Source organism: Calliphora vicina, chromosome 4 (genome assembly GCF_958450345.1).
Source record: "Calliphora vicina chromosome 4, idCalVici1.1, whole genome shotgun sequence".
Taxonomy (NCBI): domain Eukaryota; kingdom Metazoa; phylum Arthropoda; class Insecta; order Diptera; family Calliphoridae; genus Calliphora; species Calliphora vicina.
The window spans coordinates 68,721,802-68,735,123 of NC_088783.1; the positions used below are offsets into that span (position 1 = coordinate 68,721,802).

Sequence of the window (13,322 nt, forward strand, 5' to 3'; positions counted from 1 at the left end):
CGATTCGGCTGGGTGGCCGGGCTTCTAGTACGATATCTTATACTTCGGTTTGTCATAATAATTCCATTTACTCTTCATTTTTATAGCGCTTGAACATCATTTCGGACATGGAAATTCGTTTTTCAAGATCTCTCGACTTCAATTCGTGTGGTATCCAATTTCCTGCTACTCACAAACGTTGCTGATTGAGTAGCTCCTAATGATTTAGCAAGCTGTTGAGTTTGACAACAATCTTCATGTTCTTGGTCTTCAAAAATGTTTGTGTGGCCTGAGCGATCTTAGTCTTCCGTGACAAAATCCCCACTTCTGAACCGAACAAAACACCTCTCGCACGTTAAAACCGATATAACATATTCACCGTAAGCTTAAGTTAGCAGTCGGTGTGCTTCACCGTAAATTTTCTTCAAATTAAAGAAGTCAAGCAAAATTTCCCGCATATAACGCTTTGTTGGCACAAAATACGACCAATTTTCGGTTAACCGACAAACCGGTTTTTTATAAACAATAGTTAAAATTGTAGTGATCGTCATGGAAAGTATTTTCAAATGCAAATTTTGCTGCTTGTCTCAAAACATAATCAGTATACCTCGCATAAGTATTATAAGATTTTGGGCCCTCATAAATACATCGTCTGTATCACTGTGCAACACTCGCAATAAGTAAAGAAAATGTGTGTAACAGGCACAAAAAAGTCGCATTCAAACATTACGTGCATAAAACCGGCGAATATCTAGCATATTGAAAGACAATCTGACATGATCTCTCTAGTAGCAGAGAGTCACAGAGGGACAGACCAACAACAAATATGAAAAATACAACAGCAAAAACTACATTGTAATCTCGACATTTATTTTATGTAAAACCCTGATATAGACTTCACCACCATGTAGAGAGTGAGGAGATTTTATTTTTGGGAACTATGTACCACCAAAAACAGAAATATGTATATGAACAATGTTTTTCTTAGCTGTTTACAATCAACGCTTGTTAAAGCTCCTCACCAGCTTTTCTTAAGCATTTATATTTTTGGTTTTGGTGGTCAGTCATCAGATTTATTTTCAGACAAAGCTGGAAGTGGAATTTGTTGTTGAACCAAACGTGCACAAGACAACAAGTGCAGCCGATAAAATGTTTGTTGGCCAAGAGAGAAAAAAACAATGTTGTTGTATGTGGCCTCGCGGCCTTTTAACAGGCAACGATCAATAGGTTCACTTATTTTTTTTTTCAACAAAATTTTCATGTTACAAATCCAAAAAAAAATATATATGAAAAAAATGCCTTATAAAATGAATTATTATTGGCCATAACGATTTGTATCTTTATTCTTTAACATGCCATTGTTTTTAAATCTTTTTGGATGTTTTTTTTTTATTTTATTTAGTTTTCAATGTTATGTACGCGCTTGTACTTTAACAACATTTTAGTTGTCGATGATTTTTGGGGTTTTCATGGTCCATGCAGATAAAGTATTAAATTATACTTTTTTTTTGGGTGGATTTATGGTGTAAAATACCATTTTAAGTTGTAATAACTGGCCATTTAAGTTTAAAATGTATGTTGTTGTTCTTAATCTTTAAATCAATCATTTTATCACTTTTGGCCGTATTTAGTTGGACTGTTTTTGGATTTTCGGGTTCTTTTATTGGCTTGGTTTTGTAAATTTAACTATTGGAGTAGTAGGTTTTTTCTTTAAAAACAAGGGGTGGGCATGGGTAATAAAATTTAAATATGCTTATTTGTGGCATTATTGTTAAATCATTTTCAATGCTCTAGTTTTTCGAGGATTTTTTTTTAAACGGGTTAATAGTGTATTTTAATATAAGTGCTAGGGATAAATATTGTTCTAATCAGATTGTAATAAATTGTTTAAGAGCTTTAATGGAATGTAATTGTTCTTTATCTTATTATTTATTTAGTTGGGATACTTTTACAGGATAAAATAAATAATTAACAAGTTAAACTTGTATAGCCACCATCAATATGTGACAATAAAATATTTTTATGGATCGATCCTCACAAAAGGTTCATTTAGGTTTTTTTACGTCCAATTTCATCTCGATATTAATTACTTATTATAAGACTATTATGAATGTGCAAGTCATTTACTGAGGATGGCAAGTCATTTACTGAAAGTATTTGTGGAAAATTTAGTAAAGTGTGTTTTTTAAGCCCAATAGAACTTACGAAAAAAAAAGTAAGAAAGCTATATTCGGCTGTGCCGAATCTTATATACCCTGCTCCAAATTATACTTTAAAATAATTTTTTTTTAAATATTTTTAGGTAAACAAAATTTAAATTTTTTTTAAATTTTTTTTCGACTTTTTTTAAAAAAATTTTTAAAGAAAAAAAATTGGTTTAAAAAATATTTTTCCCTATTTCGACCCATTTTATGTCCAACTTACTATATATAGCCTTATATACATCGTTGCAATGGACTTTGAAATATATATCATTAGATATCCATATTGTCTATATTAATGACTTAAGAATCCAGATATAGATCAAACAAATAGCCCAAAAATCGAAGTTATTCCGGTGTTTTCCTTATATCTCACCCTTTTGTGGACCGATTTTGTCGATTTTAAATAGCAACGGAAAAATGATTTCAATATACAGACGGACGACGCACAGTGGCTCATTTTCGTTTTTCATCGGCCAAAACTCTGTAACTTTTGAATCGATAGAGATATTTTAGAATTTTTTTTTGGTGGGCATATAACTTCTTGATTTTTCTCCAGTTTTAATTTCATTAAAATCGGTTCAGCAGTTGTTGCGCAATTTAAGGTTAAACTTGAACTTTTAATTTTTTTATAGCATTTAGTATGAAAATGCAAATTTTTTGTTTTTTGAATCAGCTATACTTATTAAAAAAGTTATCAGCAGATAAAAACAAGTAAGGAAGTATGTTCGGCCAAGCTCCACTATATAATACACTATAATTTATTTTCGTGAATGATTTTCGGAAGCGGGTCTTATATGGGAGCTATGACTAATAATGAACCGATCGCCATGAAATTAGGTCGTGCGATTTATGTCTATATGGAAGTTATTTCTATTGAATTTTGTGTTTATACCAACATTTTTAAGAGATTTATGCTCGTTAAAGTGATTTTCGGAAGCGGGTCTTATATGGGAGCTATAATTAATAATGGACCGATCGCCATGAAATTAGGTCGTGTGATTTACGTCTATATAAATGTTATTTCTATTGAATTTTATGTTTATAGCAACATTTTTAAGAGATTTATGCTCGTTAAAGTGATTTTCGGAAGCGGGTCTTATATGGGAGCTATGACTAATAATGGACCGATCATCATAAAATTAGGTGACATTAATTCAATTTATATAAAACTTATTTGGGGCAAAATTTGTGTAGATACATATGGGGCATTTCATGTCAAGTGAACCAACTTTTGAAATCGATGTCTTCCGATCGGGATGAAATTTGCACCAAGGTTAGCTCTATTGGATAGTAACTCAGACACAATTTTTCAACAACAGCGGTCGAGAACTCTCTGAGTTATAGGGGGTAAAATTTTGACAATTTGGTCAAACAGGGGTTTTTTCTTATCCATGTAACTTATTACCTATTGTTCTTAGCAAAATGTGTCCCAAATAGTATAGATAGCTATGTCTTCGATCTTTCGAAAAAAAAATATTTAAAAAAAAAAATAAAAAATTTTTAATATTTTTTTTCCGAAATCAAAAACTTTTTTGACTTTTTTTTTAAATGGGTCCTTTTTTTTTTTTTTTTTTTTTTTTTCTTAAAATAAAGTTTAGATATTTTCCTTGAACACCTACTTGGTCGCTTAGTGGGATGCGAGTGGGATATCTATCAAAATAAATATTTTGTAACTCAAAACATAAAATTTTTGACTTTTTTTGCAAAATCAAAAACTTTGTTGACTTTTTTTTTCAAAATGGACCCTTTTTTAATCTTTTTTTTTAGGTCAAACAAAAGCTTAGATATTATCCTTGAAGACCCTTTTTGTCGCTTAGTGGGATGCGAGTGGGATATCTATCAAAATAAATATTTTTTAACACAAGACTTACAATTTTTGACTTTTTTTTTTGCAAATACGATTTTTTTTTCCAAATGGGCCCTTTTTTTAAAATTTTTTTTGTAGTCAAAAGAAAGCTTAGGTCCATTCCTTTAAGATATTTTTAGTCCCTTAGTGGGATGCGAGTGGGATATCTATCAAAATAAATATTTTGTAACGCAAGACATACAATTTTTTAATTTTTTTTTGCAAAATCAAAATTTTTTTCCAATATGGGCCCTTTTTTAATTTTTTTTTTTGCTCAAAAGAAAGCCTAGGTCCATTCCTTTAAGATATTTTTAGTCCCTTAGTGGGATGCGAGTGGGATATCTATCAAAATAAATGTTTTAACACAAAAATTGTATGTCTTGAGTTACAAAACATTTATTTTGATATATATCCCACTCGCATCCCACTAAGCGATCAAAACCATCTTAAAGGAATAGGCCTAAGCTTTCTTTATAGCAAAAAAAAAATTACAAAAAGGGCCCATTTTAAAAAAAAGTCAAAAAAGTTTTTGATTTTGCCAAAAAATCAAAAATTGTATATCTTGAGTTACAAAATATTTATTTTGATAGATATCCCACTCGTATCCCACTAAGGGACCTAAAATATCTTAAAGGAATGGACCTAAGCTTTCTTTTGACTAAAAAAAAATTTTTAAAAAAGGGCCCATTTTGAAAAAAAATTCGAATTTGCAAAAAAAAATCAATAATTGAATGTCTTGAGTTACAACATTTTTATTTTAATAGATATCCTACTCACATCTTCCTAAGTGACAAAATAGGTCTTAAAGGAAAAGACCTAAGCTTTCTTTTGAGCAAAAAAAAAATTTTAAAAAAAAGTCCCATATTGGAAAAAAATTTCGATTTTGCAAAAAAAAATTAAAAAATTGTTACAAAATATTTATTTTGATAGATATCCCACTCGCATCCCACTAAGGGACTAAAAATATCTTAAAGGAATGGACCTAGGCTTTCTTTTGAGCAAAAAAAAAAATTAAAAAAGGGCCCATATTGGAAAAAAATTTTGATTTTGCAAAAAAAAATTAAAAAATTGTATGTCTTGCGTTACAAAATATTTATTTTGATAGATATCCCACTCGCATCCCACTAAGGGACTAAAAATATCTTAAAGGAATGGACCTAAGCTTTCTTTTGACTACAAAAAAAATTTTAAAAAAAGGGCCCATTTGGAAAAAAAAATCGTATTTGCAAAAAAAAAAGTCAAAAATTGTAAGTCTTGTGTTAAAAAATATTTATTTTGATAGATATCCCACTCGCATCCCACTAAGCGACAAAAAGGGTCTTCAAGGATAATATCTAAGCTTTTGTTTGACCTAAAAAAAAAGATTAAAAAAGGGTCCATTTTGAAAAAAAAAGTCAACAAAGTTTTTGATTTTGCAAAAAAAGTCAAAAATTTTATGTTTTGAGTTACAAAATATTTATTTTGATAGATATCCCACTCGCATCCCACTAAGCGACCAAGTAGGTGTTCAAGGAAAATATCTAAACTTTATTTTAAGAAAAAAAAAAAAAAAAAAAAAAAAAGGACCCATTTAAAAAAAAAGTCAAAAAAGTTTTTGATTTCGTAAAAAAAATATTAAAAATTTTTTATTTTTTTTTTAAATATTTTTTTTCGAAAGATCGAAGAAATAGCTATCTATACTATTTGGGACACATTTTGCTAAGAACAATAGGTAATAAGTTACATGGATAAGAAAAAACCCCTGTTTGACCAAATTGTCAAAATTTTACCCCCTATAACTCAGAGAGTTCTCGACCGATGTTGTTGAAAAATTGTGTCTGAGTTACTATCCAATAGAGCTAACCTTGGTGCAAATTTCATCCCGATCGGAAGACATCGATTTCAAAAGTTGGTTCACTTGACATGAAATGCCCCATATATAAATTAACCATTTACGACCGATAAAGTATAACTTCGGGAGAACATTTGTATGGGTGCTAGGTGAAATAGTGGACCGATTTCAGTAATTTTCAACAGACTTCGTCCTCGGACCGAAAAAACTTTATGTACCAAATTTTATCGCAATATCTTCAAAATTGCGACTTGTACTTTGCGCCAGTCATATGAACAAATAAAATAAAAATAGAACAAAAATTTGGGAGTAATTTCATTCAAATGAAAAAAGTGTTCAACAAACAGGTCAAAACAAGTCAACAAGTATATATAGGCTTAATGAGGACACTTTGGACTTTCTCCTGGTTGTAAAATTTGTTTAACCCCTTTTGACCCTAAGCACAATGACAAATCATATCAGTTCTTAAAGACTATTATCCTACCAACATAACAAAAGAAAAATCATCCAATTATCTATAATAGTTTGCGAGTAATGATAATTTACTTCTGATCAAATTTACAAAAATCACATTTTTATAAAATGACATAAAATATTTGACTTTAACAGCATGCCACGCACACAATTGACAATATTTTTATCTAATTTGTTGGCTACCTTAGTTTCAATGTGTTTACTATTGAATGGCATTACAATTTTTGAGTTAACAAAAAGTTGGACTTTTGGCCGATGAAATTGAGATATGAGCCACCGTGCGACGCACAGAGGGATGACTTCATAAATTTTTTGGCAAAAATTATAAGGAGTGGCCGTAGAGTGCTGAAATTTGGCACCGAGAATTATATGGACCAAACTAAGAAAAAAATAAAATTTTATCAAAATCGATCACGCCCAACGCCCACTGCCCATACAATCCATATAGATTTTTTCGCATAAAATTGTTCCTATCCAAGTAAAAGTCTAGAAATTTGGTACATATATTTTTTGAAATAAAAGAAGATCGCATGCCGAGTTTTAATAAAATCGGCCACGCCCACCGCCTACGAAATCCATACATAGATAAGACTATTTTTAGTTTTAAGTTTTAAGTTTTTATCCTGATTTTATTTTTGTTTTTAATTGAAACAAGACATTCCCAACTTTCATTTTATTAAAAAAACAGCTTGGGGGAAAATGGGTCTACATTTTTTTTCCATGGGAAATCAAAAATAAAATAATTTTTAGAGACTTATAGATTTAGTCATATCTTCTTAACTGTTTATGATATCCCCATAATTATTTTTTTAATTTATGGAGAAATGTTATTTTTTTCAAATATGTTGAAGGTAAATGGTATTATTAGGAAAATTATCTATATATATAAAAGAGTAACGTTACTGACTGACTGACTGACTGACTGACTGACTGATTCATCATCGCACAGCCCAAACGGCTGAAGCTAGAATCACGAAATTTTAACTGTGGGTTCCTCCCTCCCCAAAACGATCCGATAAGAAGGGACTTTTGGAAATTCGAACGTTTAGGGGGTAAAAAAGGGTAAAAACGGGTAAATTCGGTAACCTTATATCTTCAAAACTAATAAAGATACAAAAAAACTTAAAATAGCATGTTACTCCATTTAAAAAATAAGCTGACAGGTGTTTCGTACTTTTTGGAAATTCGAAACTTTTAGGGGAGAAAACGGGTAAAAACTGTATTTTGGTACTTTTTTTGCACCCTATGTATCTTTTAAACCAATAAACATAGAAACAAATTTTAAATCGTATTCTTTAATTAACAAAAAATAAAAAATATAAGTTTAGTACTTTTTGGAAATTCGAACCTTTAAGGGATAAAAAATGTGTTAATTTTTGGTACTTTTTCATAAAATATGTTTTTCTATAATTTGACATAGACATACGAATATTTTATTATGAGCTCCCACCACGTTACAGAAATTTATTTGAATGAAATTGTGGGGATAAAAAAGGTACCAAAAAGGGGATAAAATCGGGAAAATACATTATATTTGAAATTATTAAGCCAATTTTGATAATTTTTTTTAACGTTGGTTCCTGGATTCATACAAAAATTAACTAACAGCGTGTTATTTGCAACTCGAGTACCAAGGTGTATATTGGGCCAAATCCGGGTAAACAGTTTGGTACTTTTTTTAAAACATATTTATTCTTGGGCACATTAACACAGATTTTAATATTTTGATACATGCCTATAGCATAAACAATTTTGGCAAAATGGAATATTTTTAAATTTCAAACTTGAGGGGTGCTCAAGTAAGAAAAGGGAAATTGGTACTTTTCTCCTAATGGTACTTTTTTAAAATTTTAAATTATTTCAGTTATCGACATTAAAGTTAGCTGATATTTATTTGAGTGAAGTTAGTGTTAGGAATAGGGGATAATATTTAGGTACCAAAATGTGTGAACTGAACTATAGGTACTTTTTTGTTCATCTAATGGTACTTTTTTGAAATTTCTATAATAATGGACTTAGAAACATGAAATTAAACATATATGGTCCTAAGTGAGTGAGAATTCTAGCGGGGGACTTTTTGGTACTTTTTCTTTATTGGAATGGTACTTTTTGTAATTTCTTCACCAATGAACCTAGAAACATGAAATAAAGCTTATATATAAACCGAGTGAGTGGAAAACCACAAGTGTGGGTTTTTTGGTACTTTTTCTATATTCTAATGGTACTTTTTTGAATTTTCTATAACTATGGACTTAGAAACATGAAATTAAGCATATATGGTCATAAGTGAGTGAGAATTCTAGGGGGAGACTTTTTGGTACTTTTTCTTTATTCTAATGGTACTTTTTGAATTTTCTATAACTATGGACTTAGAAACATGAAATTAAGCATATATGGTCCTAAGTAAGTGATAATTCTAGGGGGAGACTTTTTGGTACTTTTTCTTTATTCGATTGGTACTTTTTGTAATTTCTTCACCAATGAACCTATAAACATTAAATAAAGCTTATATGGAACCGAGTGAGTGGGAAACCACAAGTGTGGGCTTTTTGTTGCTTTTTCTATATTCTAATGGTACTTTTTTGAATTTTCTATAACAATGGACTTAGAGACATGAAATTAAGCATATATGGTCCTAAGTGAGAGAGAATTCTAGGGGGAGACTTTTTGGTACTTTTTCTTTATTCGAATGGTACTTTTTGTAATTTCTTCACCAATGAACCTAAAAACATGAAATTAAGACCGGAGTGAGTGGGAATCTACAAGTGACTGCTTTTTGGTACTTTTTCTATATTCGAATGGTACTTTTTGAATTTTCTGTAATAATGGACATAGAAATATGAAGTTAAGCATATATGGTCCTAAGTGAGTGAGAATTCTAGGGGGAGACTTTTTGGTACTTTTTGTTTATTCTAATAGTACTTTTTTGAATTTTCTATAACAATGAACTTAGAAACATGAAATTAAGCATATATGGTCCTAAGTAAGTGAGAATTCTATGGGGAGACTTTGTGGTACTTTTTCTTTATTCGATTGGTACTTTTTGTAATTTCTTCACCAATGAACCTAGAAACATGAAATAAAGCTTATATGGAACCGAGTGAGTGGGAAACTACAAGTGGGTGCTTTTTGGTACTTTTTCTATATTCTAATGGTAGTTTTTGAATTTTCTATAATATAATGGACCTAAATATGAAACTAAGCGTATATGGTCCTAAGTGATTGAAAATTCAAGCGGATACCTCATGGTACCTTTTGTTTATTCTAATGGTACTTTTTTTTAATTTTCCATAGCAATGGATTTAAAAACATGAAATTAAGCATACATGGTCCTAAGTGAGTTAGAATTCTAGGGGAGACTTTTTGGTACTTTTTCTTTATTCGAATGGTACTTTTTGTAATTTCTACACCAATGAACCTAAAGCCATGAAATTAAGCTTATATGGACCCGAGTGAGTGGGAAACCACAAGTGGGGGATTTTTGGTACTTTTTATATATTCTAATGGTACTTTTATTGAATTTCCTATAATAATGGACCTAGACTTTCCAAAAAATCGAAGAATTTCAAAACCGCGGTTTCGGTTTTAAAAAATTAAAAACCGATCGGTTTCGGTTTTGTGATAATTTATTAAATCTTAAGTATTATAGAAACAAAATTAGTTGATAATATAGGAAATGATATACAAATCTAAAATTCAAGCTTGACGGGTTATGGTTTAGTGAATGCGAATTTAAAAGTGATAATCAATGGTACTATTTCCTTATTGCAATGGTACTTTTTGAATATTTTGTAATAATAAACATAAAAATTTAAAATTAGGAACACATTTTGCATTTTCTATAATAATGGACCCAGAAATATGAAATTAGACATTTACAATTAGATTCACAAAGTGAGACTTGATAGTACTATTTCTTTCTTCTAATTGGGGTGGCGAAGCGCACCGGGTCAGCTAGTACATATATAAACCACTGAATTGCGTGAAAATATAAGTAAATTTTAGCTAACACTCTTGCATGGACTTTACTTCAATTTTTTAAAAATAATATAAAATTTTTCTTAAAACTATACGTGTATATTTCATCTTTAAACATATCTGTACATAACTGCATCATTTGAGTTTTGAAATTGAGTGTTTGAAAAATTTACCTTTTGACACCAAAATGCCTCTGTGAGACGGACAGACGGACATTACTTTATGGACTTCGCACGATCTTCGAACGATCCAGAATATATATACTTTGTGGGGTCGCAAATGAAAAATGTAGATACTACAAATGGATTGACGAACTTATATGTAGATACCCGTGCCACTCGTGCCAAAATTGGACGTCCATAACCTAAATAAGATCAATATCTTTCTAATAAGAACAATTTTATGTGTTGTTCTTTTATAATTTGTAAGTTCTATCGGGCTTAAAAAAACTACCTTTATACTGTCACCGATGACATCAAATTCATCAATATCCAGACTTTCAAATAGTAAAATAATTTCGTATTCCTCACACCAGTTTGTTTAATTCCATTTCAGCGACGATTCCTACAATTCAATTTTCAGATTTTTGATTTCTTGACTAACCCTCGTATTATGACATTTCTGTTAAATTTCTATTTACAATTTACAAAATTTGCCATAAAACAATAAAATGTATAAATTATTTAAATTACTGCTACTTCTTTTATTAAATGTTAACCTCCTGCAAACACAATATACCGAACGTTGCCTTTTCATAAAGGACAATCAATTTCAACAGTACTGCCGCGGTGTTTATCCCCAAGAAGTTGCCATAAAATATCACGATGACTGGATAAAGGTCGGCGAACCGTTTATCATATATCGATCGCACAAAACCCCAACGGAATATGTGGTCTCTTTCAAACACTCGCCATTACATGAATGCAAAATTATCGAAGTTATGTCGGCCATAAATTTTACTTGTGATCCACACCAAAAGCAACAACAGCAACAGCAGGACAACAAGCTAATTCCATTATCTTTGCAAAAAGCAATAGGCGCCTGTTTCCCCATGAATTTGTATGTCATGGATGATTTGCTACGCATTTGTTTGCATCAAAATAAACGCAATGAAAAGTTAAGAAAATCATCGAAAACCGTTTTGCACTATACGATGGAGTCTGGCCTGACTAGTGACGCAGCAGTCGGTGTGGCAATTAATGTGGGTAATTGGATATTGTCAATATATCATATAAGCCTTAAATGCTTAATTGCATTTCTTTGTAGCGATATGAATAAGTTTATTTTGTACATTTAGAACTAGTGAAATGTAACGAAAAAATTTTGTTCTAATTTCTTTCGTTAACTACACTTTGTTGTAGAACGAGCTGTGTGCGCACTTTGAAGTTTTACTTAGTTTAATTCGGTGAAAATAGACGAAAAATAAACTAATTTCTTTCGTGCCATAAATTGTTGTTAATTGAAATTATTACATTTGCTATAAATTTCATGAATTTTTGTATTAAGGTGAAGTTTAAAATGTTTAAATGACCAGTCAGTCGTTCAGTCAATCCTTGGGTAGGGTACAGTTATCGTTTTGTTATTAAAGGCAGAGAGGGAAAGAAGTTGTGGCCTCAATTATAGTCTTCACTACTAGTTCCGTCCTAGTTGGAACTAGTAGTGAACTATAGACGGGTCTATAGTCTGAACTATAGACGGGTCTATAGTCTGAACTATAGACGGGTCTATAGTCTGAACTATAGACGGGTCTATAGTCTGAACTATAGACGGGTCTATAGTCTGAACTATAGACGGGTCTATAGTCTGAACTATAGACGGGTCTATAGTCTGAACTATAGACGGGTCTATAGTCTGAACTATAGACGGGTCTATAGTCTGAACTATAGACGGGTCTATAGTCTGAACTATAGACGGGTCTATAGTCTGAACTATAGACGGGTCTATAGTCTGAACTATAGACGGGTCTATAGTCTGAACTATAGACGGGTCTATAGTCTGAACTATAGACGGGTCTATAGTCTGAACTATAGACGGGTCTATAGTCTGAACTATAGACGGGTCTATAGTCTGAACTATAGACGGGTCTATAGTCTGAACTATAGACGGGTCTATAGTCTGAACTATAGACGGGTCTATAGTCTGAACTATAGACGGGTCTATAGTCTGAACTATAGACGGGTCCATAGTCTGAACTATAGACGGGTCCATAGTCTGAACTATAGACGGGTCCATAGTCTGAACTATAGACGGGTCTATAGTCTGAACTATAGACGGGTCTATAGTCTGAACTATAGACGGGTCTATAGTCTGAACTATAGACGGGTCTATAGTCTGAACTATAGACGGGTCTATAGTCTGAACTATAGACGGGTCTATAGTCTGAACTATAGACGGGTCTATAGTCTGAACTATAGACGGGTCTATAGTCTGAACTATAGACGGGTCTATAGTCTGAACTATAGACGGGTCTATAGTCTGAACTATAGACGGGTCTATAGTCTGAACTATAGACGGGTCTATAGTCTGAACTATAGACGGGTCTATAGTCTGAACTATAGACGGGTCTATAGTCTGAACTATAGACGGGTCTATAGTCTGAACTATAGACGGGTCTATAGTCTGAACTATAGACGGGTCTATAGTCTGAACTATAGACGGGTCTATAGTCTGAACTATAGACGGGTCTATAGTCTGAACTATAGACGGGTCTATAGTCTGAACTATAGACGGGTCTATAGTCTGAACTATAGACGGGTCCATAGTCTGAACTATAGACGGGTCCATAGTCTGAACTATAGACGGGTCTATAGTCTGAACTATAGACGGGTCTATAGTCTGAACTATAGACGGGTCTATAGTCTGAACTATAGACGGGTCTATAGTCTGAACTATAGACGGGTCTATAGTCTGAACTATAGACGGGTCTATAGTCTGAACTATAGACGGGTCTATAGTCTGAACTATAGACGGGTCTATAGTCTGAACTATAGACGGGTCTATAGTCTGAACT

The 13,322-nt window shown here is 31.8% G+C and overlaps 1 protein-coding gene across 1 annotated transcript; it reads left to right on the forward strand.

Moving 5' to 3' along the window:
• Positions 1–10,982: 10,982 nt before the first annotated feature.
• LOC135958481 (uncharacterized) lies at positions 10,983–11,586 on the forward strand. Its single transcript, XM_065509389.1, has 2 exons — positions 10,983–11,517; positions 11,579–11,586. Exons 1-2 carry the CDS (start codon positions 10,983–10,985, stop codon positions 11,584–11,586), a joined length of 543 nt encoding a protein of 180 aa, XP_065365461.1.
• The last annotated feature ends 1,736 nt before the right edge of the window (positions 11,587–13,322 follow it).